General features: G+C 43.0%; 1 protein-coding gene and 1 non-coding gene across 15 annotated transcripts in view; both read right to left on the bottom strand.

Moving 5' to 3' along the window:
- TSEN2 (tRNA splicing endonuclease subunit 2) overlaps positions 1 to 24,057 on the bottom strand; it is a 60,168-nt gene that overhangs the window by 6,423 nt on the left and 29,688 nt on the right. For 4 of the 14 annotated variants that reach the window (XM_019024612.4, XM_019024613.4, XM_019024614.4 and 1 more), the window contains 6 exons: positions 20,113 to 20,163; positions 17,571 to 17,709; positions 8,019 to 8,055; positions 7,072 to 7,183; positions 5,281 to 5,370; positions 3,625 to 4,277 (listed from right to left, as the gene is read on the bottom strand). In XM_019024612.4, the coding sequence (XP_018880157.3) occupies positions 4,218 to 4,277; positions 5,281 to 5,370; positions 7,072 to 7,183; positions 8,019 to 8,055; positions 17,571 to 17,709; positions 20,113 to 20,163 (489 nt within the window). In that variant the 3' untranslated portion in view covers positions 3,625 to 4,217. Of the gene's footprint in view, positions 1 to 3,624; positions 5,022 to 5,280; positions 5,371 to 6,003; positions 7,184 to 8,018; positions 8,056 to 17,570; positions 17,710 to 20,112; positions 20,164 to 24,057 lie in introns of those variants that run through there. The other 10 variants (XM_055381025.1, XM_019024610.4, XM_055381026.2 and 7 more) reach the window with 4 other exon arrangements.
- On the bottom strand, positions 22,004 to 22,105 carry LOC115934147 (U6 spliceosomal RNA). Its single transcript, XR_004069983.1, has one exon. It is a non-coding gene; the product is annotated as a U6 spliceosomal RNA (small nuclear RNA).

Genomic DNA, 24,057 nt, shown 5'->3' with positions numbered 1-24,057 from the left:
CTTATTTTAGGGGGTGCTCTCCAACCTGGAGGTGACATTGGCAAGAGCTGGCCTCATATTTCTTCTCTCTCACTTCAGCAGGCTACGAATTCTTTTTTTTTTTTGAGACGGAGTTTTGCTCTTGTTGCCCAGGCTGGAGTGCAGTGACGTGCTCTCAGCTCACTGCAACCTCCAACCTCCTGGGTTCAAGTGATTCTCCTGCCTCAGCTTCCCGAGTAGCTGGGATTACAGGCGCCCGCCACCACGTCCGGCTAATTTTTTGTATTTTTGGTAGAGACGGGGTTTCACCATGTTGGCCACTCTAGTTTTTGAACTCCTAGCCTCAAGCAATCCACCCGTCTCGGCCTCCCAAAGTGCTAGGATTACAGGCATGAGCCACCGCGCCTGGCCCCCTCCTCTTATAAATAAGACCACATACCAATCTATAGGTTTTGCCCCTAATAAAGGAAATCAGCCATTGATTTACACCAACAGATGGCAATGTTGCTCAGTCTGTAGAATTACGAACTGAGACTCCTTAGATTAAGTTTCCTTTATCGTACCAGCTAAATGCTAACTGAAGCATTGGCAGCAACTCTGTTCCCCAGATGAAATCCCAAGTTTCTTCCCAGCACCTCCCGAGATGTGCTTCTTTATTCCATTGTTCAGCACTCCCCGGAGCACACATCTGGGACTCAATCAATGTTCATGGGATGACCACCAGGATCCTTTTCACAGCAAGTGCCACAGTGTTTCCTATCTGAAACACTAAAATGATCTATACAAAGGTAATCTTCCAAAGCCTCTACAGCATGCATGAATTACTCCTAGAACCAGGAAAACCTACCAACCATTACTAAAAAACAAAACAAAACAAAACCCCACAATGGCTGCATCTAGCTCCCTGTGTACAGCAGGTGCTTACTACAGTATTGCCTCTCCTCCCAATCTCCTCTGCTGTCTTCACTACTTTACCTCCAACTATTTTTCTACCACCTCCTTCTCCTCCACTGACTCACCTACCAGGGCATAAAATAGGCTTTGCACTTCCTAGAGAAAATAAGGATGGCAATGCTTACACTTTGTCTGAAAGGGGAAAAGTACACCTACTGTGTGCCAGACGCTTTTGTATGTCATCTCATTTCATTCAGTCTGCAAAGCAACTCAGGAGGTGGTAATTATTCTTATTTACTGTTGAGGAAACCAAGGCTCAGAGTGATCAAGCAACGTTTCCAAGGTCGCCACTGTTTTCCCAGTGGTGATTTGAAATGCGGACCCGAGTTTTCTGATTCTACTTTACCAGAATGTGCCATTTAAAAGTTAGGAAAATCCCAGCACTTTGGGAGGCCAAGGCGGGCAGATTACCCAAGGTCAGGAGTTCGAGACCAGTCTGGCCAACATGGCGAAACCCTGTCTCTACTAAAAATACAAAAATTAGCCAGGCATGGTGGCGGGCACTTGTAATCCCAGCTACTTGGGAGGCTGAGACAGGAGAGTCGCTTGAACTCAGGAGGTGGAGGTTGCAGTGAGCCAAGATCTCACCACTGCACTCCAGCCTGGGCAACAAGAGCAAAACTCCGTCTCACACACACACAACGTTAGAAAGAACATTTGCCTTTGAAATACTGTTTATGAAAATATAAAGACTCTAAAAATTTTAAATGACAGCTTTCACTTAAAAGAGATCATACCTGCAATAAAAATATTGCCTCCTAGTTTAACCATTTTACAAATATGACTTTTACATCATGTAAAAGGCATCCCTATATTTCACAAAATTAGATAGACTCAAATTTTCCAGTTTTAAGATCAACTTTAGAAATGGGCCTCGGTTATAGTGTTAGGGGAGTTAACATTCATGGGATGATTATTCAAGTCTGTAATGAGATTTTAAAAATTCAATTCAGTTAGTAAAATCATACATGGGAGGTGGGTGGTGGGGAGGAGAGAAAATTTGTTTCTTTTTAATCGAAGTACTTCTCCACAAGGGTGAAAATAAGAACCACATTCAAGTAAATAGAATTTTTTTTTCTTAAAAAAAGAGAAAGCAAATATGTTGTAACAATAAAGGTAAAATGATTAAGACAAATTTTTTAAAATTATCAATTTAAAGTTGTCACTAAGTAACAATGAAACTTCAGGGTTTTTTTGTTTTTGTTTTTGTTTTTTAATGGAGTCTCACTCTGCCCCCAGGCTGGAGTGCAGTGGCGCGATCTTGGCTCACTGCAAACTCCACCTCCTGGGTTCATGCCATTCTTCTGCCTCAGCCGCCCGAGTAGCTGGGACTACAGGCCCTGCCACCACGCCTGGCTAGTTTTTTTTGTATTTTTTAGTAGAGACAGGGTTTCACCGTGTTAGCCAGGATGGTCTCGATCTCCTGACCTCGTGATCCACCCACCTCGGCCTCCCAAAGCGCTGGGATTACAGTGCTTTTTGGGCTCTCCTTTACCCACACAACCACACGATTAGGTAAACATCATTAGCCACATGCTAGAAATAAGAAAATTGAGGTTATCAAGGGCAAGTAAACTGCCCAAGGCACACCACCACAGGGAAGCAGAGCTGAGATTTGAAGCATTCCTTTCTAGAAGGTTCATTTCACTACCCAGTTTTCAGAATTCTCTCTGGGGAATTAAAAGCCAAGTACCACACACTGCACCAAGGTTCTTACCCTTGGATCCATAGGTGGTCGTCATGGAATCTTTCTGACACTGTTTGCAAAATCACAGGCATAACCAGTAAGTAAGGGGGCTTCAGGCTGCACCCCACCCCTGAGGTAGAGGACTGTGTGGGAGCACAAAGCTGGCCCTGCCCGATGTGGTGGGTGGCCTTCCTTGTTAACCACCAGCACCACCAAACAGGGCTCTATTTCTGACTGCATGCAATTTTTAGGATAGCGCCATTTCAGCTGAGACTGTGATCTCAGTCCAGTCCTCCACGTGCATGACTGGTAGTGATGCACACCCGCCAACATCTCTGAGCTTCAAACACCCCTCTGTGGGTCCCTCCTCCTGAATTCACAAGGCTGCTGCAGGGATAAATACACAGGCATCTGCCGCATCTCAACTCCCACTCTCCAAATGTTTGCTGTCATGGTTTGCAAAATATTTTACCCCATATTGGCTATCCAAATTAAATATAACAAACATGTAAGGGTTTGCAGCAATATCATTCAAGTAGTGTCTGGACCCGTTAAGAGGATACAGCTCAGGCTACCACCTTAGCCTAAGTATTCTACCACCAAAGAGCAAGTATTCCCCCTTCCCATTTCCCTCCAACCCAATTTTTTTTTTTTTTTTTTTTGAGACAGGACCTTGCTCTATCGCTCAGGCTGGATTGCAGTGGCACGATCTCCGCTCACTGCAACCTCTTCCTCCTGGGCTCAAGCGATCCTCCTACCTTAGTCTCCTGAGCAGCTGGAATTACAGGCATGTGCTACAATGCTTGGATAATTTTTGTTAGTAGAGAGGAGGTTTCACCATGTTGCCCAAGCTGGTCTCCAACTCCTGGGCTCAAGCGATCCATGCGCCTTGGCCTCCCAAGGCCTCGCAAGTGCTGGGATTACAGGTATGGGCCACCATGCCCAGCCACCCATCTCCCTCCTCTTGCCACCAGATGCCCTGAGGCAACTTACGTCTTCATGACTTTCTCACCAATTACAAAAAGGCTTTATTATATTTTGCCAAACGTTAATTGCTTTCATTATGTCTCCAAACTTTATTTCACCACTCATTTTTATAACAAGTGCAATGAAGATATGCTTATCGAATATTGTACAATACTGTTGTGTTCTGTAACACTCTTTCGGGAACAGCTTAGATGTAGGTAAGAGATGCCTGTGTATGAAAGTGCTTCATAAATTGTACTGTATAAATGTAAACTACTACCATTTTCAGGTAAAATCAGAGAATAAATGTCTCTTGTTGGAAGTGTCCTCTCAGGACTCATCTAGTCCAACCTCCCCAGTGAGTGGATGAGGGCACAGACTGACGCCAGAGGCAGGAGGCTCTGGATTGGAGAGTTAGAGGCCAACGCAAGTATAGAATCTGCAGTCCTAGCACAGGGATCTTTCTCCTCCCTTGTGTAATTTATCTTTAAAAACACTGATAGTTTTCTGGTGCTGGGAGCACCATGCCCTTTAAAACTTATAAATTAATGGACGATTACAACAAAAAGAACTTTTTACCTAGCCCTCAATAAATAGTTGTTAGTGAAATTAGAAATTTGAGGTTGAATTGTTAAAGATCATCTTGGTCACTCCTCTCTCGTGAAGAAACCCATCGACTCAGAATCACCTCCTGCAACCAATAAAAAAAAAAAGACCATTTCTTAAAACAGAAATGTAAGACCATTCTGACACCACAGCTGACACCACAGCTGCATTTCACAAAGGGCGGTCTATATAATGATGATACTGTTCCCACCTTTAGAACAGAAACATCTGGAGAAAATGAATGTAACAATATAAACCTTACAAGCATATAGTATCTACTTTCACCAGGCAAAGATTTTAACAGCTAAGCTTGCCTCTGCTGTGGTATTCTACTAGCACATTTCAGAAACAGGTGGGCGGGATGAAAGCTAGCATTTTACATTAGAGCTAGGTCTGTGATGGCATTGCTGTAACTGGGCCAGCTACTGAGAAGGGAGAAATGAGGTTGATGAGCATTTTATGAAAAACTAGCCTAGTGGAGATAAGTGGGACCAACTGAAGGGAAGAGGTGCTGGGGCCCTGGAGACCGACAGCAGGTCTGCAGGGGGCAGGGTGGTGTGAAAAGAAGACAGGATGACAACAAAGACATACTGGATGTTGGGAGGAGCCATGGCAACGTTAAGGCTCTACACGCAGAGGGAGGCAATGCAGAAACACGGACACACACTAGACAACTCGGCCAGACCGGAGAGAAACAAGCCAAGATGACAGGAGGCGCCTTGGTTCAATACAGAAGCCCAGAAGCAGGAACAAGGCAACAGGGACACCTCTGGTCTCTGGGAATGAGACCTGTGAGAAGTCCTGGCCTGGCCAGGGGGTCACAGGCTACCTGTAAGAGAGCAGTTTCAGCTGAGTGATGGGGACATCACAGGTAATAAAGTGGGGAATTAAGGAATAGAGGAAGTCAGCATAGATTTCGTGTCCAATGGGTTCAATGGGGAAAAGGTGAGAGACTTAAGAGCCTGCCTGAGAAGGCTCTGTTACCAAGGCAAAACTGTATTCATGTATTTTCTTGGGACCACATGTTCCAGATACACTATGATTCACAGAATCTTTGGGATGACATGAATTTCTCTGAGTTTACCCACCTGAACTTTAATCCTTTTCATACATTCTGGTGACTCCATTTCCTTGTCAGTCATAGTAGAGGGTTTAATCAAATAGCACAGCATAAGTTCCTATTGAGAAACGAAAAACCACTTCTGTATCCTACAAAATAATAGTACAAATTTGGGTGCATCAGCAGGAAATGCAGGTGGTCTCCAGTCCCTCTCACTGTGCACTCCAAGGGGAAACTCACAGAGCACACCAGTTTCCTCCTGGGGAAATCATAACTGGGATTTACGTTCTGCCTAAGTACCTGCCGTTTAGTAATCACTGAACATGGCAAGAGATATAAGCAGATACATTGATTATAAACACAGCACTAAGAATACTAAATATAGTAAGTCCTCAAATGTCCTTGATAGGTTCTTGGACACGGACTTTAAGTGAAATGATGTTGATACGGTTTGGCTGCGCCCCCACCCAAATCTCATCTTGAATTGTAGTTCCCACAATCCCCACGTGTCATGGAGGGACCTCGTGGGAGGTGATTAGATTATGGGGGACGGTCCGCATGCTGTTCTTGTGACAGTGAGTTCTCATGAGATCTGATGGTTTTGTAAGGGGCTTCCTCCTTCACTCGTCCTCTCATTCTTGCTCCTGCCACCCTCTGAAGAGGTGCCTTGCACCATGATTGTAAGTTTCCTGAGGCCTCCCCAGCCACATGGAACTGTGAGTCAATTAAACCTCTTTTCATTATAAATTACCCAGTCTCAAGTATTTCTTTATAGCAGCATGAGAATGGACTAATACAGATGTACAGCAGGTCTTCAAATAAACTTCAACATTGTTTTCTTGAAATGATGAGAAGAAAAAACGGTTTTGTTATACGACATTAAAGTTGCAGTTTCCAAGAACATATCAACAATGTTAAGTGAGGACATATTAAGTATATTCTACAAGTCCCCTAAAATGGGCATAAAAATTCTAGAAACAGTATAGGCTCCCTGATTTTCTATAGGACCAAGCTAAAGCCTAGGCAACCTAACCTGCTCTAAAGGGCAGTCATCTCTAGCCCTGCAAGACCCTCTGGCCTCAGCCCCACCTCACCTCCAGCAGCATGAGGATGAAATTAGAGGGTATCTACAATTTGTTTTCAGCCAGCAAATCACTGAGTAATGAGAACACACACAGCTTTCTTTCTTGATAGTCCTTGTGTAAGCTGAGTCCCTCCTATCTCTGATGGCAACACGAAGGATATAGTGAAACAAAAGCCAGGGAGCCAGAGAGTTGTGGGTTTGGATCCCGAGTCTGTACATAAGCTGTGTGATCTTGGATTAGTCACTCAACGGCTCCAACCTTGGTTTCTCATCCTCAGGATGAGGATAACAACAGGGTGGGAAAGTGCTTAGTAACAAATATCAAGTCCCTTCCTCTCTAAGAGATCTGCAAACTTTCAATGTTTTGACTCCTTTGTGAATATGTGTATGACTGAATGTTAAATTGCAGTATAAAACAAGTCACACAGCAACGATACCCCTGGGAAGAGAAGCAATGCCTACCCAGATCAGACCACCACGGGGCACTCCAAAGCTCCGTCATTGGAGCTCAGCAGCAGTTGGGAGGGAGGGGACAATAAAATGTAACATGAGGGGAGGACAACTTCTAGCGCAATAAGAGAAGGGTACGAATGACCCCAAATCTTCCAGCACGTCACTGGCAGGAATGTTATGAAGTTTCTACAACTAACTTTTTTGATTCTATTACATTTAAGAAAAAAAAAAAAACTGAACCATTTAAGTGACACTCCAATGGCAAAGCTGATGTTGTGTTACCTTAGAGACATTAACGGAAACTCTGCTCAAGGCAGCCAGGGACTTCCAACTGAGAGGCCTGCGGAGAGAGCCTTCAAAATGGTCATCAACTAGCTCAATAATGACAGAATAACTGGAAAATACAGAAAAAGCATGTTAAAAGTAATCATGAAATAAACCTGTTTAAAAAGAATATTTGTCCTACCAAGAACAAATATACAGAAAATGAAATTTACATCATCTGATTCTAAATTCCCCTAAATTGCTATTGAGAAAATATTAATGAAAAATTCATACTTTAAGTTACAAACTTTCAGGCTGATTCCAACACTTACTTACAGGAAAAAACAAATACTTTTCCCAATGCGAAAGCTGTAAATTCACACAACTGTTTAGACACTAATACTAACTGATTTTTTTTTTTTTTGAGACGGAGTCTCGCTCTATCACCCACGCTGGAGTGCAGTGGTGCGATCTCGGCTCACTGCAACCTCTGCCTCCCGGGTTCAAGCAATTCTCTGCCTCAGCCTCCTGAGTAGCTGAGATTACAGGCGCCTGCCACCACGCCCAGCTAATTTTTTTGGATTTTTAGTAGAGATGGGGTTTCACTATCTTGGCCAGGTTGGTCTTGAACTCCTGACCTCATGATCCACCCACCTTGGCCTCCCAAAGTGCTGGGATTACAGGTGTGAGCCACCGCGCCCGGCCTAAGCGATGTTAAAATGAACAATTACGGCACAGATTAACTCAATGTTTAACACTAGAACATATATTATCATAAACTATGTATCATCCTATATATAGTATAAGGACATTAGTGTGTAAGGAGGCATGAACATATAGCATCTACCCGTATCAGGCCAGGAAGAACATGACTTTTGTTCCTATGGCACCAAAAAGTTAAATTAGAGGCCAGAAATTCCTTGTGTCCCTTTAACCCATTAGTTTATTTAAAAATCACTCCAAACCTTGCATGGTAAAATGGAGGGCCTTTCCGATATAGCACTGCAAAGAAGAAAGAAAAAAAAGAAGTATAACCACTCAAAATAATGAGAGAGGAGTAAGACTCAACAAAAAGCTTGCTTTATTAACTTTTCTTCTCCAAAAGGAAGCAAATACTCAATAATCTATATGTAGACAGATCATCTGCAATATGCCTGTGGTCTATTTTTTCAGACGGTCTCGCTCTGTCACTCAGGCTGGAGTGCAGTGGCATGACCATGGCTCACTGCAGACTTGCCCTCTTGGGCTCAAGCGATCCTCCACACTCAGCCTCCTGAGTTTCAAGACTACAGGCGTGCACCACCACATGCAGCTAATTTAAAATTTTTTTTTAGCGACAGCATCCCACTATGTTGCCCAGGCTGGTCTTAAATTCCAGGGCTTGAGTGATCCTCCTGCCTCAGCCTCCCAAAGTGGGGGTTTACAGGTGTGAGCCACCACACCCAGCCACCATCATCTATTTTTAAAATCCAAACTATTTTTTTCCTGACACAAAGTACAATTAGTAAAGAAATCTGTTGCCAAGACCCTAACACCTCGTTTCACCCTACAAGTAAATTCCAAAGTTAAAGTACAAGCAATCTTGCCTTGCCTCTTGTCTTACACTCTCCAGAGTGAGTGTGAATCATACTGAGAGGTGTAAAATTCATAGAATGTGGATCAATATTTTGTTATTGATTTCGGATCAACGTAATGCAAAGTGTCTGACTCACTACTCTGGCCAGCTACTGTGACAGGGGTTGGTAAAAGAAGAGGAATAAGACTCATGCCTATTTTTAAGAAATTCAAAGTCAAGTGATAGAAGTCTTAGATAACCATACATGCCATTCAAGTATCAGTTTGCTCCACTACTGAGGACCTGAAGAAGATGGGGGAATTCAGTCTGTGGAGGTCGAGAGCTACTCAGTGAAGGAGCCTGGGGCCAGGGACTCTGCCACATAGACTCTGGAATCTGGCAGGGAACCCTTCAGAGGCACATGGTCTGTGGCAGGGACTGGCTAACTGTTCACCAAATCCAGTTATTTCTCCCCCAGGTACATGGCCAGACCACAGCTCTCAGTTTCCTGTACAGTTAGGTATGGAAGGTGACCTTGGAAGCTGTGTGCTGAAGACTGGGAGCCACCAGGAAGCAGTTACTAAAGCATCTTTTGGAGTTGATTGGGCCGCCAATCAGAGACAGCCGTGTTGGATTTCACATGAACAAAAATGAACTCTTATTGTTAAGCCCCTGAGACTTAGGGTTTATATGCAACTACAGCTATGGGAATTGCCATAACGACACAATTACATCTGTAAGCTGTTAGCTGTCCTCTGTGCTAAAACCAGCACAGAAAAGTTCAAGGAAAAGTTTTGCTTCCCTTGAGGAATGGATAGAATTTTCCTTTTTGGACACATCAATCCTGTAACTAATCATGTTTCTTTTTGGCTCAGGAAGCTCAAAGCCAAATTTGTAGCATGACTTTAGTAACCATATAGGGCCCCAAGGACGACACAGTAACCCTTCACTTAGTCTTGTTTTGCGTCTATATTTTCCATGGTCACATTTCCTTTCTGTATTTCCTATTTAAGTTGTATTTAAAGTACTCGACAAGTCAGCTCAAATTCACTGAGGCACAAATGTAAGGAAATACCCAAACATACAATTTTCAACTTTTTGAGATGGAGTGTACTGGAAAGAAACCATGTACTAGAACAAAAATGAACTTGGGAGTTTTGTTCCCTGCCCAATCTTTGCCTCTTCAAGTTGTGTGCCTTTAGGCAAGTTATTAACTTCCCTGAGCCTCCGTTTCCAAAATCCTAAAATGAAGACATCAGGGGAAATTGAGATCTTTTCTAGTCCTCAAATGCCATTACCTGTAATCAAACACACATCTTTAATCCAATATGCACCTGGAGCATTACAGAGCTTGAAAGTAGCTCACACCCACAAGGCAAGTAATTTCTGATGATGGGCTCCGACACAGCACAGCTTAGTTTAAGCAAGAACACTGGCAGCAGATGGACCCAAGGTCAAGTCAGCAGTGCCAAGACCATGGGACAACTCTTTATGTCAATTTCCTTATAAAAATGGGGATTATGGTGAAGGCAGAAGTATTAGCACAGTGTATGGCATACAGTAAGCATCACAAAGTTACCTATGCTAGTAACAATTACAGTCTGCGTGGCTTAATGATGAGGATACGTTCTAAGATATGAGTCCTTAGGCAATTTCGTTATTGTGTAAACATGGTAGAGCGTACTTACACAAAACCTAGATGGTACAGCCCACCACACACATAGGCTATGTGATATCACTTATTGCTCCTAGGCTACAAACCTGTTCAGCACGTGACTGTGCTGAATCTGTAGACAATTATAACACAATGGTTAAATATCTGTGTATCTAAACACAGAAATGGTACAGTAAAAATATGATATAAAAGAGAAAACCTGTATACCTGTATAGGGGACTTATGAATGCAGCCTGCAGGTCTGGAAGTTGCTCTGGGTGAGTGAGTCATGAGTGAATGCGAAGTTCTAGGACAGTACTGTGTGCTACTGTACTCTTTATAAACACTTTTTTTCTGTCTTTAGATTTTTTTATACACATATATATAGAGAGAGACATGGTCTACCTATGTTGCCCAGGCTGGTCTTGAACTCCTGGGCTCAAAGGATCCTCTCGCCTTGTCCTCCCAAAGTGCTGGGATTACAGGTGTGAGCCGCCACGCCTGGTCTCTTTCTTCAATAATAAATTAATCTGGCTGGGTGCAGGTTAACATACAATGAACCATGATGGATATGACCGTGGTCCCATAAGATTATAACGGAGCTGAAAAATCCCTATCACCTAATGACATCGTAGCCATCGTGCTGTCATAGTGCAACGGATTATTCGCATGTTTGTGGTAATGCTGGTGTGAACAAACCACCGGGCGTGGTGGCTCACACCTGTAATCCCAGCACTTTGGGAGGCTAAGGTGGGTGGATCACTTGAGGCCAGGAGTTCGAGACCAGCCTGGCCAACATGGTGAAACCCCATCTCTGCTAAAAATACAAAATAATTAAAAAAAAATTAGCTGTGGTAACGCACGCCTGTAGTCCCAGCTACTTAGGAGGCTGACGCGGGAGGATCATTTTAACCTAGGAGGCTGAGGATGCAGTGAGCTGAGATTGTGCCACTGCACTCCACCCTCGGGGATAGAGTGAGACCTTGTCTCAAAAACTACATAAATAAATAAAAGTAAAAATAAGGTCTGAAAGAACAGGGAGTATAAAAGGAAAACTCTTTCTTACAGAAGAATGCTAGACAGAGGTGTGGACGACAAAATCAGAAAATGATTAGCGCAATAATTAAATCAGACAACGATTATAATTATTAGAGAAACAGCTACTTATGGTATCACTCCACAAATGACTTGTTTTTTACAAAAGAAAAACTGTAATTATATGACAGACATTGACAATGGCCACCATCAAACTTATCACCACAGCAGGAAAACCTGACTTCATGCACTTCCTGACACACTCCAATAAGCACACACATCACCTATGTGTGCTAAGAGAACCCGAGCTTGAGTCTGATCATCAGGAACAATCAGACATACGGAGAATGGGGAACATCCTGTAAGACTTCGAAAAAAATCAACATCATGACAAACGAAACAAGAAGGTAGAGTGACCATGTCAGATTAAAAGAGGCCAGGCACGGTGGCTCATGTCTGTAATCCCAGCACTTCGGGAGGTCAAGATGGGTGGATCACCTGAGGCCAGGAGTTCGAGACCAGCCTGGCAAACATGGTAAAATCCTGTCTCTACTAAAAATACAAATGTTAGCTCAAGCACGGTGGCAAGCACCTGTAATCCCAGCTACTTAGGAGGCTGAGGCAGGAGAATCACTTGAATGTGGGAGGCAGAGGTTGCAGTGAGCTGAGATCGCGCCACTGCACTCCAGCCTGAGCAGCAGAGCGACACTCTGTTTCAAGAAAAAAAAAAAAAAAAAAAGAGAGACCAAAGAGATTGCAGTAGGTTTAATGGCAGCTCCCAGAAAGATATGTTCATGTCCTAATCCCTGACTTGTGAATGTGACCTGGAATGTGGAATGTGACTTGGAAAAAGAGTCTTTGCAGATGTAACTAAGTTTAGAATTTTGAGATGAGATCATCCTGAATTAGCTGGATGGCCCCTAAATCTAATGTCAAGTGTCCTTATAAGAGAAAGGGGATTTGACACAGACAGACAAGGTAGAGACTGGAGGGATGCAGTAACCAGCCACAAAACGCCTGGGGCCACAAGAATCTGGAAGAGACAAGGAATGGATTCTCTCCCAGAGCCTTTGGAGGGAGCTTGGCCCTGATGACACCTTGATGTTAGACTTCTGGCCCCTAGAACTGTGACAGAATGAATCTTTGTTGCTTTTAAGCCACCCAATTTGTGGTAATTTCTTATGAGCCCTAGGAAACTAAAAGGTAGATATAATCATCAAATGTGATTGTATCAAGAAAATCAAAGCCAGGGGCCTGCATGGTGGCTCACGCCTGTAATCCTACACTTTGGGAAGCCAGGCAGGAGGATGGCTTGAGCCCAGGAGTTTGAGCCCAGCTTGGGCAACATAGAAAGACCCCATCTCTATAAAAATTACAACCAAAATAGCCACAAAAGACATTACAAGGACAACTGGAAAAATTTAAGTATAGACTGGATATTTGGATGATATTAAGTAATTCTAATTTTTCTCAGGCATTATATGGTATGTAGGAGAATGTCCCTATTCTTTGGAGGTACACATGAAAAATACTTACGGATTAATATGGATTATGCACGTAAACGTGAAGAATATTAACAAAAATATATCAAAAGTTTGACTAGAAAAACAAGCCAGGAGGTGGCTTAGAAATGAATCAAAGGCCCGGATGCCACGGCTCACGCCTGTAATTCCAGCACTTTGGGAGGCCGAGGCAGGCAGATCACTTGAGGTCAGGAGTTCAAAACAAGCCTGGTCAACATGGCAAAACCCCGTCTCTACTAAAAATACAAAAATTAGCTGGTGTGGCGGTGTGCGCCTGTAATCCCAGCTACTTGGGAGGCTGAGGCAGGAGAATGGTTTGAACCTGGGAGGCAGAGGTTGTAGTGAGCCGAGATCGAGATCGTGCCATTGCACTCCAGCCAAGGCAACAAAGTGAGACTTTGTCTCAAAAAAAAAAAAAAAAAAAGAATCAAAGAGGAAGATGAGGAGAAGACACATCTTCTTGTTCTGTGACAAACAGAGAGCTGCTCTGTTGACCTCCATTCACGGACAGAACTGTTAGCCTCTGGGATGGACGTCACGACAGGTCATGGTTTCTTCTGGGTCTGGAAATTCTATAACTCTGCTAGCTTTCAATGGCTCCCACCATTCCATTTCTGTGCTGGGACTTCCAATTGGCAGAAAGCTCAGAAATCATACTTATCAGTCAATGCAAATCCCTAACTAGGGTTGGCTGGGAAGGAGGCTTAGGAGTAACCAGACCTTTGGGTCACACCAAATCAAATCAAACCATAACTGTGTACATAAGACAATATAAATCCTGCGTTAGTTTTTGGCTTCTTGGCAGGCAACATGACTTAGGTATGGTAGGAAGATAGGGAGGACAGACCCACAGAGCCCTAATCTGTGTACTTAACGAGCTGTTAAGTACTCCAGCAACTTACCTAACCCTTCTAAACCTCAAACTCCTCTGCTACAAAAGGAAGCTACTACTACAGACCTCACAGGAGTGTGAAGATTAAATGAGACAACAGAAGAAAACACCAAGGCAAGGTGCCTGGCTGGCCCTAGGAGCTGGCAGCCAGGGGAGCTGCTGAGTGGGGAGTGTAAGGAAAGGCTCCCTCTTGGCTTCTGGCCTGGCTTCCTCAGTAGGCAAATAAGGTCAACTAGGTTGGCAGCTGCACTTGATTTGAGAACCATATCACCTCTTCCAAATACTGCTCCTGGAACGAAATTTGATTGACAAGATTTATTCAAGGGAAAAGTTTCCCTGATAAGGTGTGAATTTCACAATGGTCTTGTATTAGGAGTCACTACCTCTCTAAGGAAAAACAATTGTTAAGAGTTTAGCCTATGTTGGCAGTTCTAGGCTTCATGTGACTAGGTCACTGGCCTTTGAAATTAAAATAATATTGTTAAAAAGCAGCAGGAACTGTGCAGCCATGCCTGAAGATGAGGTAGAGTTTAGGAAGCCGCTCCTCATATCCCAGACTAGCACTGCCCAAGAACCTTTGCTTATGCAGAGAATGTGAAGACACTTTTAACACTGATGCTGGCCCAGTCTGACTCTGTGTGTGAGTCAGAGACCTGGTCCCACATTAATTGTACAATTAATGTATTAATTGTACATCTGTCTCTAGATGATATGTCCCAGTGAGGGCAAAGGCCTCCAGGGGAGTTGTAAACTGAGTAGTTTATCTTTTTTGTTTTCAAAATTCTATTTATCTGTCCATCCATCTATCCATCTGTCCAACCATCCTTGTAAGGCAGAATATCTTTAAATTAAGGAAGCTTCCCCTATGCATCACCCAAAGTATAACTTGATCATTAAAGTTGCAGACAAAAGGGCCATAGTATGAGATTAAGAACATTAATAAAATGAACAATTATAACAATATACTATAATGAAAGTTATGGGAATCTGATCTCTCAAAATATCTTAATTTTAATTTTTATTTTTTATTATTATTTTTTGAGACAGTCTCACTCTGTTGCCTAGGCTGGAGTGCAGTAGCGCAATCTCGGCTCACTGCAAGCTCCGCCTCCTGGGTTCACGCCATTCTCCTGCCTCAGCCTCCTGAGTAGCTGGGACTACAGGTGCCTGCCACCACGCCTGGCTAATTTTTTGTATTTTTAGTAGAGATGGGGTTTCACCGTGTTAGCCAGGATGGTCTCGATCTCCTGACCTCGTGATCAGCCCACCTCAGCCTCCCAAAGTGTTGGGATTACAAGCGTGGGCCACTGCGCCCAGCCTATTTTTATTTTTTTTTAAGAGACTCTTACTCTCTTGCGCAGGCTGGAGTGCAGTGGTGTGATCTTGGCTCACTGCAACCTCTGCCTCCCAAGTTCAAGAGATTCTCGTGCCTTAGCCTCCCAAGTAGCTCAGATTACAGGCATGCACCACCACACCCGGCTAATTTCTGTATTTGTACTAGACACAGGGTTTCACCACGTTGGCAAGGCTGGTCTCAAACTCCTGACCTCAGCTGACCCACCTGCCTCAGCCTCCCAAAGTGCTGAGAATCCAGGCGTGAGCCACTGTGCCCAGCAGATATGTGAATCTTTTTGACTACAGTTGACCTTGGGTAGCCTTGACTCTGCTTCTTCTTACAGTGCTTATCTGTTGCAGAAACTACGTCATGTAGTTATTTGCTTGTGTGTCTCCCCCTTCCCCCTAGAATGTAAACTCCATGAAGGCAGATCTGTTTGTCCTGTTCACTTCCATATTCTTGATGCCTCAAACAGTACCTGGCCCACAGCAGACCTTTAGTCATTATCTGCTGAATAGGAACTCACTGACTCCAGACCCTCACTTTAAGATTGGGGGATGCAGTGGAATACTATGCAGCCACAAAAATGGACAAGATCGTGTCTTTTGTGAGAACATGGATGGAGCTGGAGGCTGTTATCCTTAGCAAACTAACACAGGAACAGACAACCAAATACCACATATTCTTACTTGTAAGTGGGAATTAAATGAAGAGAACTTATGAACACAAAGAAGGGAACAACAGACACTGGGGTCTACCTGAGGGTGAAGAGAGGGAGGAGGGAGAGGATCAGAAAAAATAACTACTGGGTACTAGGCTTAGTACCTGGGTGATCAAATAATCTGTACAATAAACCCCTGTCACATGAATTCACCCATATAACAAACCTGCACATGTACCCTTGAACCTAAATTTTTTTTTTTTTTTTGAGGTGGAGTCTCTCTCTGTCACCCAGGCTGGAGTGTAGTGGCGTGATCTCAGCTCACTACAACCTCTGCCTCCCGGGATCAAGCAATTTTCCTGCCTCAGCCTCCCAAATAGCTGGGATTACAAGTGCCTGCTACCACGCCCAGCTAATTTTTGTATTTTTAGTAGAAACGGGGTTTCACCATGTTGGTCAGGCTGGTCTCAAACTCCTGACCTCAAGTGATCTGCCCGCCTCGGCCTCCCAAAGTGCTGGGATTACAGGCGTGAGCCACTGCACCTGGCCCTAAATTTAAAGTTAAAAAAATTAAATAAATAAAATATTGATTTAATTAAAAAGAAAAGATCAAGGGAGGCAGTACTGTCAGACATTTCTAAAAGCGTGGGCTTCAGAATTCAAAGTGCAGCTTTGCAAGTTACTGGCCCTGGAAACTATTATGGGCAATGACCTACTTTTTCTAAACTGTAGTCTCCCTATCAGAAAATGAAGACAATACGGCCGGGCATGGTGGCTCACGCCTATAATCCCAGCACTTTGGGAAGCTGAAGTGGGCAGATCATGAGGTCAGGAGATCGAGACCATCCTGGCTGGCACGGGGAAACCTTGTCTGTACTAAAAATACAAAAAATTAGCCGGGTGTGATGGCGGGCACCTGTATTCCCAGCTACTCAGGAGGCTGAGGCAGGAGAACGGTGTGAACCCATGAGGTGGAGGTTGCAGTGAGCCGAGATTGCACCACTGGCACTCTAGCCTGGGCAACAGGGCGAGACTCCGTCTCAAAAAAAAAAAAAGACAATAAGAGTCTCCACTGCATAGGACTGCTATAAGGATTAAACAAGATGATGAATGTAAAATACTTAGTAAAATGCTTGACACAGGGCAAGTGCTCAATGATGGCTGTGGTGATTATTACAATTATATGATTGTTCTCACTTGGCAGATGAGGCCACTGAGGCCCGGGGATAAGGGACTCTCCCAAATTACCTGATCTCATGGCTAGAGACATGGGGGTGGGTGCTATAGAATGCTTTTTCTTTTTTTTTTTCTTTTGAGACAGAGTCTCGCCCTGTTGTCCAGGTGGGGTGCAATAGCGCGATCTCGGCTCACTGCAAGCTCTGCCTCCCGGGTTCACGCCATTCTCCTGCCTCAGCCTCCCGAGTAGCTGGGACTACAGGCGCCCGCCACCACGCCCGGCTAATTTTTTATATTTTTTAGTAGAGAAGGGGTTTCACTTTGTTAGTCAGGATGGTCTCGATCTCCTGACCTCGTGATCCACCCACCTTGGCCTCCCAAAGTGCTGGGATTACATGTGTAAGCCACGGCGCTCAGCCAGAACGCTTTTCTAAGATTACAGAGCAAACAAGAGGGAAAGCCTGAACTGGCGTTGCAAGCTTCTACTCCTAGGCCTTCTCCCTAGACTGCCTTTTCTCTTTTTGCACTTACCCTTAACCCAATCCAAATATCCAATAATCTTATCTAAACCCAAAGGACACCTTCTTAGAAAACATCATCAACAGCACACACGATCAATTTGATGTTCTAGGGTGAATCTGATATAAACTCTGTTCTCACATACACCACGCCAAGAATTACTTACATAAATCTGTCCCGTACTTGAGTCCCACTTTGGGCACCCAGCCCTTGCTTCGAAAGTAATGGTAGGCCATGTAGGTGGTTCTGAACGTGGGCTGAACTACCGTGAAAGCTTTCCAGAGCTTCACTATCGTTAAAGGCTCCTAAAGTAATTTACAAAAAAACAAAAAGCATTACTATGTATGCATTCGCTCTCCGTTCAGCCAGGGCATCAACATCTATACTAAGTGTGGAGCTGAAGCAGCGAAGAAAACGCAGTTCCCCCAGCAGAGCAATTTATTTATTTTATTTTTGAGACAGAGTCTCGCTCTGTCACCCAGGCTGGAGTGCAGTGGCGTGATCTCTGTTCACTCCCAGCAGAGCAATTTAGCAAGAAGGTCTGGCCCTGCACTGTCCAGTGGGGCAGCTGCCAGCCATACACAGCTAGTCTGAACTGAGAGTGGCTCTACGTGTAAAATATACACTGACTTCCTACTCAGTATGAAAAATAAAAAAAAGAGAGAATATAAACTATTTCAATATCTTTGAATAAGTTGGGTTAAATAAACTGTGTAATACTGTATTAAAATACCACCTGCTTTTTAAAAAATGTTTTTAATGTGGTTACCAGAAAATCTGAAATTATACACATGGCTCCCATTTGAGGCTCTCACTGTCCTTCTATTGCACAGCACTGCTCCAGAGGACTTAGAAAACGCAGCATTTGAGCATGAGAAGTAGTGAGGTAAAGGGGCTGGAGGGGGTGGTGGTGGGCTGGGAAGGACATTCCAGGCAGAGGAACCAGTGCATGCAGGGGGGTCACTGTAACAAGCCCACCAAGGCTGCAGCACAGTTCGTGACAACATTTCACAGATCCTTAGTGAGTGGCTACTCTATGTCAGCTCACGTTCAGAAGAACAAAAAACACTTTTATAGTAAAACTTAAAAACAAACAAACAAACCTCCATTTAGTGTTTGAAACTAGAGAATTTGTTATCTGATGGCACAAACTAATAATTAACTGCTTAAAAGACAATTTTGTTTTTAATGTGGGAGTCAAAGAGAATGAGAATGGTTTGGTCTAGAGAATATTCTGATGTGTCATTACCAAAAATACAATGACAACAAAAGAACTAGGTAAGTCTGGAAAATTTTTGCTTCATTTCAGTAGTTACTGAAACAATCAAGTCTTCAGCTGATTTAAGGCTCAGTCACTCAGTAAGACTGGCTCAGTTTGTCCTAGCCTAAGATTATAATACAATAGGCTAGAGTTGTTTTTTTTTTTTTTGCAGTTGTTCCTAATGCAAAAATTCCATACCTGTGTGACCTTGTGACCCCACTGTGAGTGATAAGCAACAGTCTCATAGAGAAGGCTGAATTTCCAACGCAGCCCAGTGTTGTTCAGATGTTGAGGCTTTTATGTCACAGCTGTAACGTTCTGACACATTTCAGCTAAGGCCCACGAGAGGAAGCAGGGTGGGGCTAAGAATTGCCACCATTTGGGAAAACTAGCCATTTGTCAGGCAGACATTGCTTCCAAATGGCTGGAATACCCATGAACGATATTTATGCAATTAGAATTTGATGATTGATTAAATTATGTGCTCCCAAGAGCCAAACAGAATATACTTTATCTGCTCCATTTACTGTTCTGTTTACTTTTCTCTTTTAAATTTTATTTGAATTATTTTACAATTATCTCCCTTCCAAAGGCAGCAGGCAACAGCACAAAGTCATGGGCTTTGGAGTTACTTGGACATAGGTTCGAATATTTATTCTAACCAGACTAGCTGTGTGACTTTGGGTACATTATTTATTTTCTCTGAGCCTCAGTTACCTTATCTGCAAATTCTTTTTTTTTTTTTTTTTTGAGATGGAGTCTCGCTCTGTCGCCCAGGCTGGAGAGCAGTGGCGCTATCTCGGCTCATTGCAACCTCCACCTCCCAGGTTCATGCCATTCTCCTGCCTCAGCCTCTTGATTAGCTGGAACTACAGGAGCATGCCAACACGCCCGGCTAATTTTTTGTATTTTTTTTAGTAGAGACAGGGTTTCACCATGTTAGCCAGGATAGCCAGGATGGTCTTGATCTCCTGACCTTGTGATCTGCCCGCCTCGGCCCCCCAGTGTGCTGGGATTACAGGCGTGAGCCACCGGGCCCGGCCCCTTATCTGTAAATTCTTACCAGGTGGAGATAAGGACTGGAAATATTGCATGTAAAGTACCTAAAATATAGCTTTTACCATAGTAGGTGCCAAATACTGGTAACTTTTATTTTTGTTAATTTTTAATACTGTTCTGACACAGATTTCCTAATCATTATACAGTATAAGATACTGTACTTCTCCTAGTTTTGAGGAATGAAATGTAATCTAAAAGGGCCAAAGATGACTTTTGCTCGAACAGTCCCACCTCAGGACCCAAATCCAAAACTTTAGAGAAAAATTCAATTCCTATTTTATTCAGTAAGAGTAGAAACATTTGTATTAATGCAATATAGAAGTTAGTACAACCTGCTTTTAACAACAGGGAAATTTTAAGTGGGTTGTATGTAAACAAAGCATCTTACCTTCTCATAGTAAATACTTAAACATCCCAGAGCATAGACCAAGAAAAAGGCCTGAAAATACAGCAAGCAGAAAATGCTCATTACAAATAGTTCCACATTCTTGTGAAACTATTTTACAGACTGATCTCTTTTCACCTCAAATACAAATGCTCTTAAGTCATCATCAAAAAGGTCACACACACACACATATATATACATATATATATATATACGTATATATATATATACATATATATATATATATATATATATATATATGTATTTTGTTTGTTTTTGAAACGGGGTCTCACTCTGTCGCCCAGGCTGGAGCGCGGTGGCGCACCTCCGCTCACTGCAAGCTCTGCCTCCTGGGTTCACACCATTCTCCTGCCTCAGCCTCCCAAGTAGCTGGGACTACAGGCGCCCGCCGCCACGCCCGGCACATTTTTTGTATTTTTTTCAGTAGAGACGGGTTTCACGGTGTTAGCCAGGATGGTCTCGATCTCCTGACCTCATGATCCACCTGCCTCAGCCTCCCAAAGTGCTGGGATTACAGGTGTGAGCCACCACACCTGGCCAAAGGTCACATATTTTTAATATAAATGGTTCATTCAAATGTCTTAGATTTTTTAAAAAATCTAAGAAAATACAAATGTTACAAACTGGCTTAAATCAATAAAAATAAAAGATTTTTATGAATGTTTCCATATTTATTCCCTAAAAAGCCTATATAACTGAAGAATGATGTTAACAGCTATAGCAATAGAAACTGTTGCTCATTGGAGTTTCTCCCTGTAAAATTAAATAACCATATTTAAATTGAGAAAAATATATAAACAAAAAAAAAGGTGTGAAAAGTGTGGGGCAGTGCTGATTTTGCTTACCTGACAAAATACTAGTTTCCCAGTCATCTTTGGTGAAGTGATTTTCTAGAACCCTATGTTTGCACTGACCTCACATAATGATATATTTTACTGTGTAGGGGGAGGCTGTAGGAATGGCAAAGAAAATTGGCTCCAGTTGAATATAGTCACACTTAAATGGAAATGAAAATGGCTTTCTGTTAAAGTAATACACTGCCAAACACTGACACCACCCAAAGAGCCATGTGTTGTTGGCTTTGCCTGTCCAGGGCACTTAGGGTCTACAGATACAACTGAAGGGATTCCCATGAGATTGGTGCATAGCAGGTAGTGACCAAATGGTAGCCAGTGGTAAAATGGGGTCACATTTCTTTTTAAATATGAAGGTGAAAAATTAGATTTATAACCAAACATCAAATATTCTGCTTCGGCTCTCACTGCTGCTTCCAGCAGACACAGACGAGGAGGGCCCCTCTCTTGTGCACTGTGGGAGCAGAAACACAATCCCCTCCCTGTCATAAGCTTTGAGGCTTGTGTGCAGCAACAAGGCACTGACAAACTGCTCACTCAGCTTCTTTCCTCACTGTCCTTCCACCCCGCCACTAACCCGGCATACACAGAACAAAAGACAGCACAAGTAATATAGGTGGAAGGACTTCCAAGCAGTGAATACCTTGTCATTCTCTGCCTGGCTATCTGATGACATCTGTCTTCATAGCAGCAGTTCTCAAAGGGTGGTCTGGGGATCCTGGGATCCCCAAGACCCTTGCAGGAGGTCTCAAGGTCAAAACCACTTCATAATAATAACGTGGTGTTATCTGCCTCATTTGTGCTCTCTCCAGTGACTATAAGACGTGTGATGGCCCAAGACTGAATCCAGAAGCAGATGCAAGAATCTAGCTGACTTTCAGGAAATCAGACCTTAAAGCGACTTGCAAAAATGAAAAATGAAGCCTCTTCTAAATTTTTTGTTTTGGAAAATATAGTTATTTTTCATAAAAAACTTACATTAAAGTATTTATGTCAAGGTATGGGTTGTTGTTGTTGTTTTTAATATGGAAGGCTTCACAAACTTGTGTCATCCGTGGGCAGGGGTCATACTAATCTCTGCATTGTTCCAATTTTAGTATATGTGCTGTTGAAGACATCACTATTATTATTTTTAAATGTGTTAAACTGATACTCAACATTTTTAATTTATAATTTGATAAACACTGACAGATACAAGGGACCACTACTTTGGTTTTACCCAAATCCTAATCTAGAGCATTTCTGGAGATGAAGGTGGTCACCTTCTATTCCACTTTTTCCTATCGCCTCCTTGGTCCCAGTCTGTGGGTGGCTCCTTCCTGCCTTCTGTGACACCCTCCCTGTTCTGAGCCCTCTACAGGCCACTCTCCATAGCATCCAGATTCATCTTCTTGGCACATGAAAATCACGTCGTTCCCCTAATTAAAACTCTCCAAAGAGATTTCACTGCCCTTAGAATAAAGTCCAAACTGCTTGCCACCAGCTCCAGGTCCCTGCATGATCTTACCACTGCTCTTTCCAGCTGTCCTGGCTGCACTTCTGTCCCCTGAAGACAGTAAGTTCATTCAGGCCTTTGCCTCTGTAATCACTACTCCTACTATCTGGCATGTTCTGCTCCAGACTCAAAGGTCACTTCTCGGAGAGGTCTTCCCTGGCCACCAAGTCTAAGTAACCCCCATCCTGATCATCTCCAGAGCACTTACTTTTGTCTGAAAATCTTTCTCTTACATGTGTTCCTCCGACTAGAATGTAAACTCTGGCAGAACAGAAACTGCCCGCTGTTCCCTTGGCCTAGAAGGGAGTCTAGCACATGTTGGGTGTTCAATGCTTGTGTTGAAAGACAAAAAAGACAGGTCCCCAATCCTGCCCTTGGCTTAGGCCCCAACAGCCAGAGCCACCCTACAGCAGGTCTCTGCACCTCACTCAGCTCACCTCTTCTCAGTGTGAACATTGCGTTCCATTTCTTTCACTGCTGTTGACAGCCCTGCCAAGTGGCCCACAATCTTATTTTGACCTTTTCTCTTTCCATCACTCACTACTTATTAATACGGAATACTGCTGTTTTTCAGATGGACTACCAGCCAAAAGGTACAATGGAAAAGATAAAGTTGTTTCCTTAAATGGCTGAGTCCCTTGCATTTTACCACAATTTGCACTTCTTGGTTCAGAACAGTGTAACACAAAGACTGAAGTTTGAGATCTGACAGACCTGAGCTCAAATTGTCATTGTTAGCTAGGGCCTTGGAAGTATCACTTAAATTCTCCATGCCTCATCTATACAATGGGGATAATAATGCTTTCTTAGCTAAATATTTAATAAGATCAAATCGTACAAAGATTTAATAAGCTATGAAAAGCACCTAAAAGCTCAATTAATTTTAGTTTTCCTCCTTTCTGGAACTCCTGACCTCAGGTGATCTGCCCGCCTCGGCCTCCCAAAGTACTGAGATTACAGGCATGACCCACCGTGGCTGGCCTTAGTTTTCTTCCCTTTCTAATAACTGGATAGCACAGCCTGGAAAAAAAAAGTTCAATCCCATCCTTGCCTAATAAGAGATTCTTTCTTGATATCTGCTAAAATGTAAGTTCTTCAAAAACTGATGTGTTTTCATTATCAGCAAGCATACATTTCCCCAAGAGTGAATGAAACCAGTATCTCATTTTTATTGGCCTAAAATGGTGACTGGCTTTGATAATCTATGCAATATGCGACTAGGCACTTACTACAGATGGAGGGGATCTTAATTCAACTGAGTTGGTTTTATTTAAAATTAAATTATCAGTAGACTGGAGAGGTCTGTAGAGGTTGACAATCACATCCCCTGCAATCTCATTAGTAAGTTTTACTTTCGCAGTACTAATAAGATGGAAGGATAAGTTTAATGATAGTTTTTAACATCATACTGCTAAATGTAGTTAGGGCCCTCAAGTGTTGTAATGGAAAAATAGATCTCAATAACAGATCCCTATGAAACAATGGAATACATTAGCTAACTGGCATGGCAATCTAATTATCCCTGAAATGAATACTTGCACAGACTGAACATTAAATCATCACCATGACCGGTTCACA

Source organism: Gorilla gorilla, chromosome 2 (assembly GCF_029281585.2).
Source record: "Gorilla gorilla gorilla isolate KB3781 chromosome 2, NHGRI_mGorGor1-v2.1_pri, whole genome shotgun sequence".
Classification (NCBI taxonomy): Eukaryota; Metazoa; Chordata; class Mammalia; order Primates; family Hominidae; genus Gorilla; species Gorilla gorilla.
This window is presented reverse-complemented; position numbering and strand designations above follow the sequence as displayed.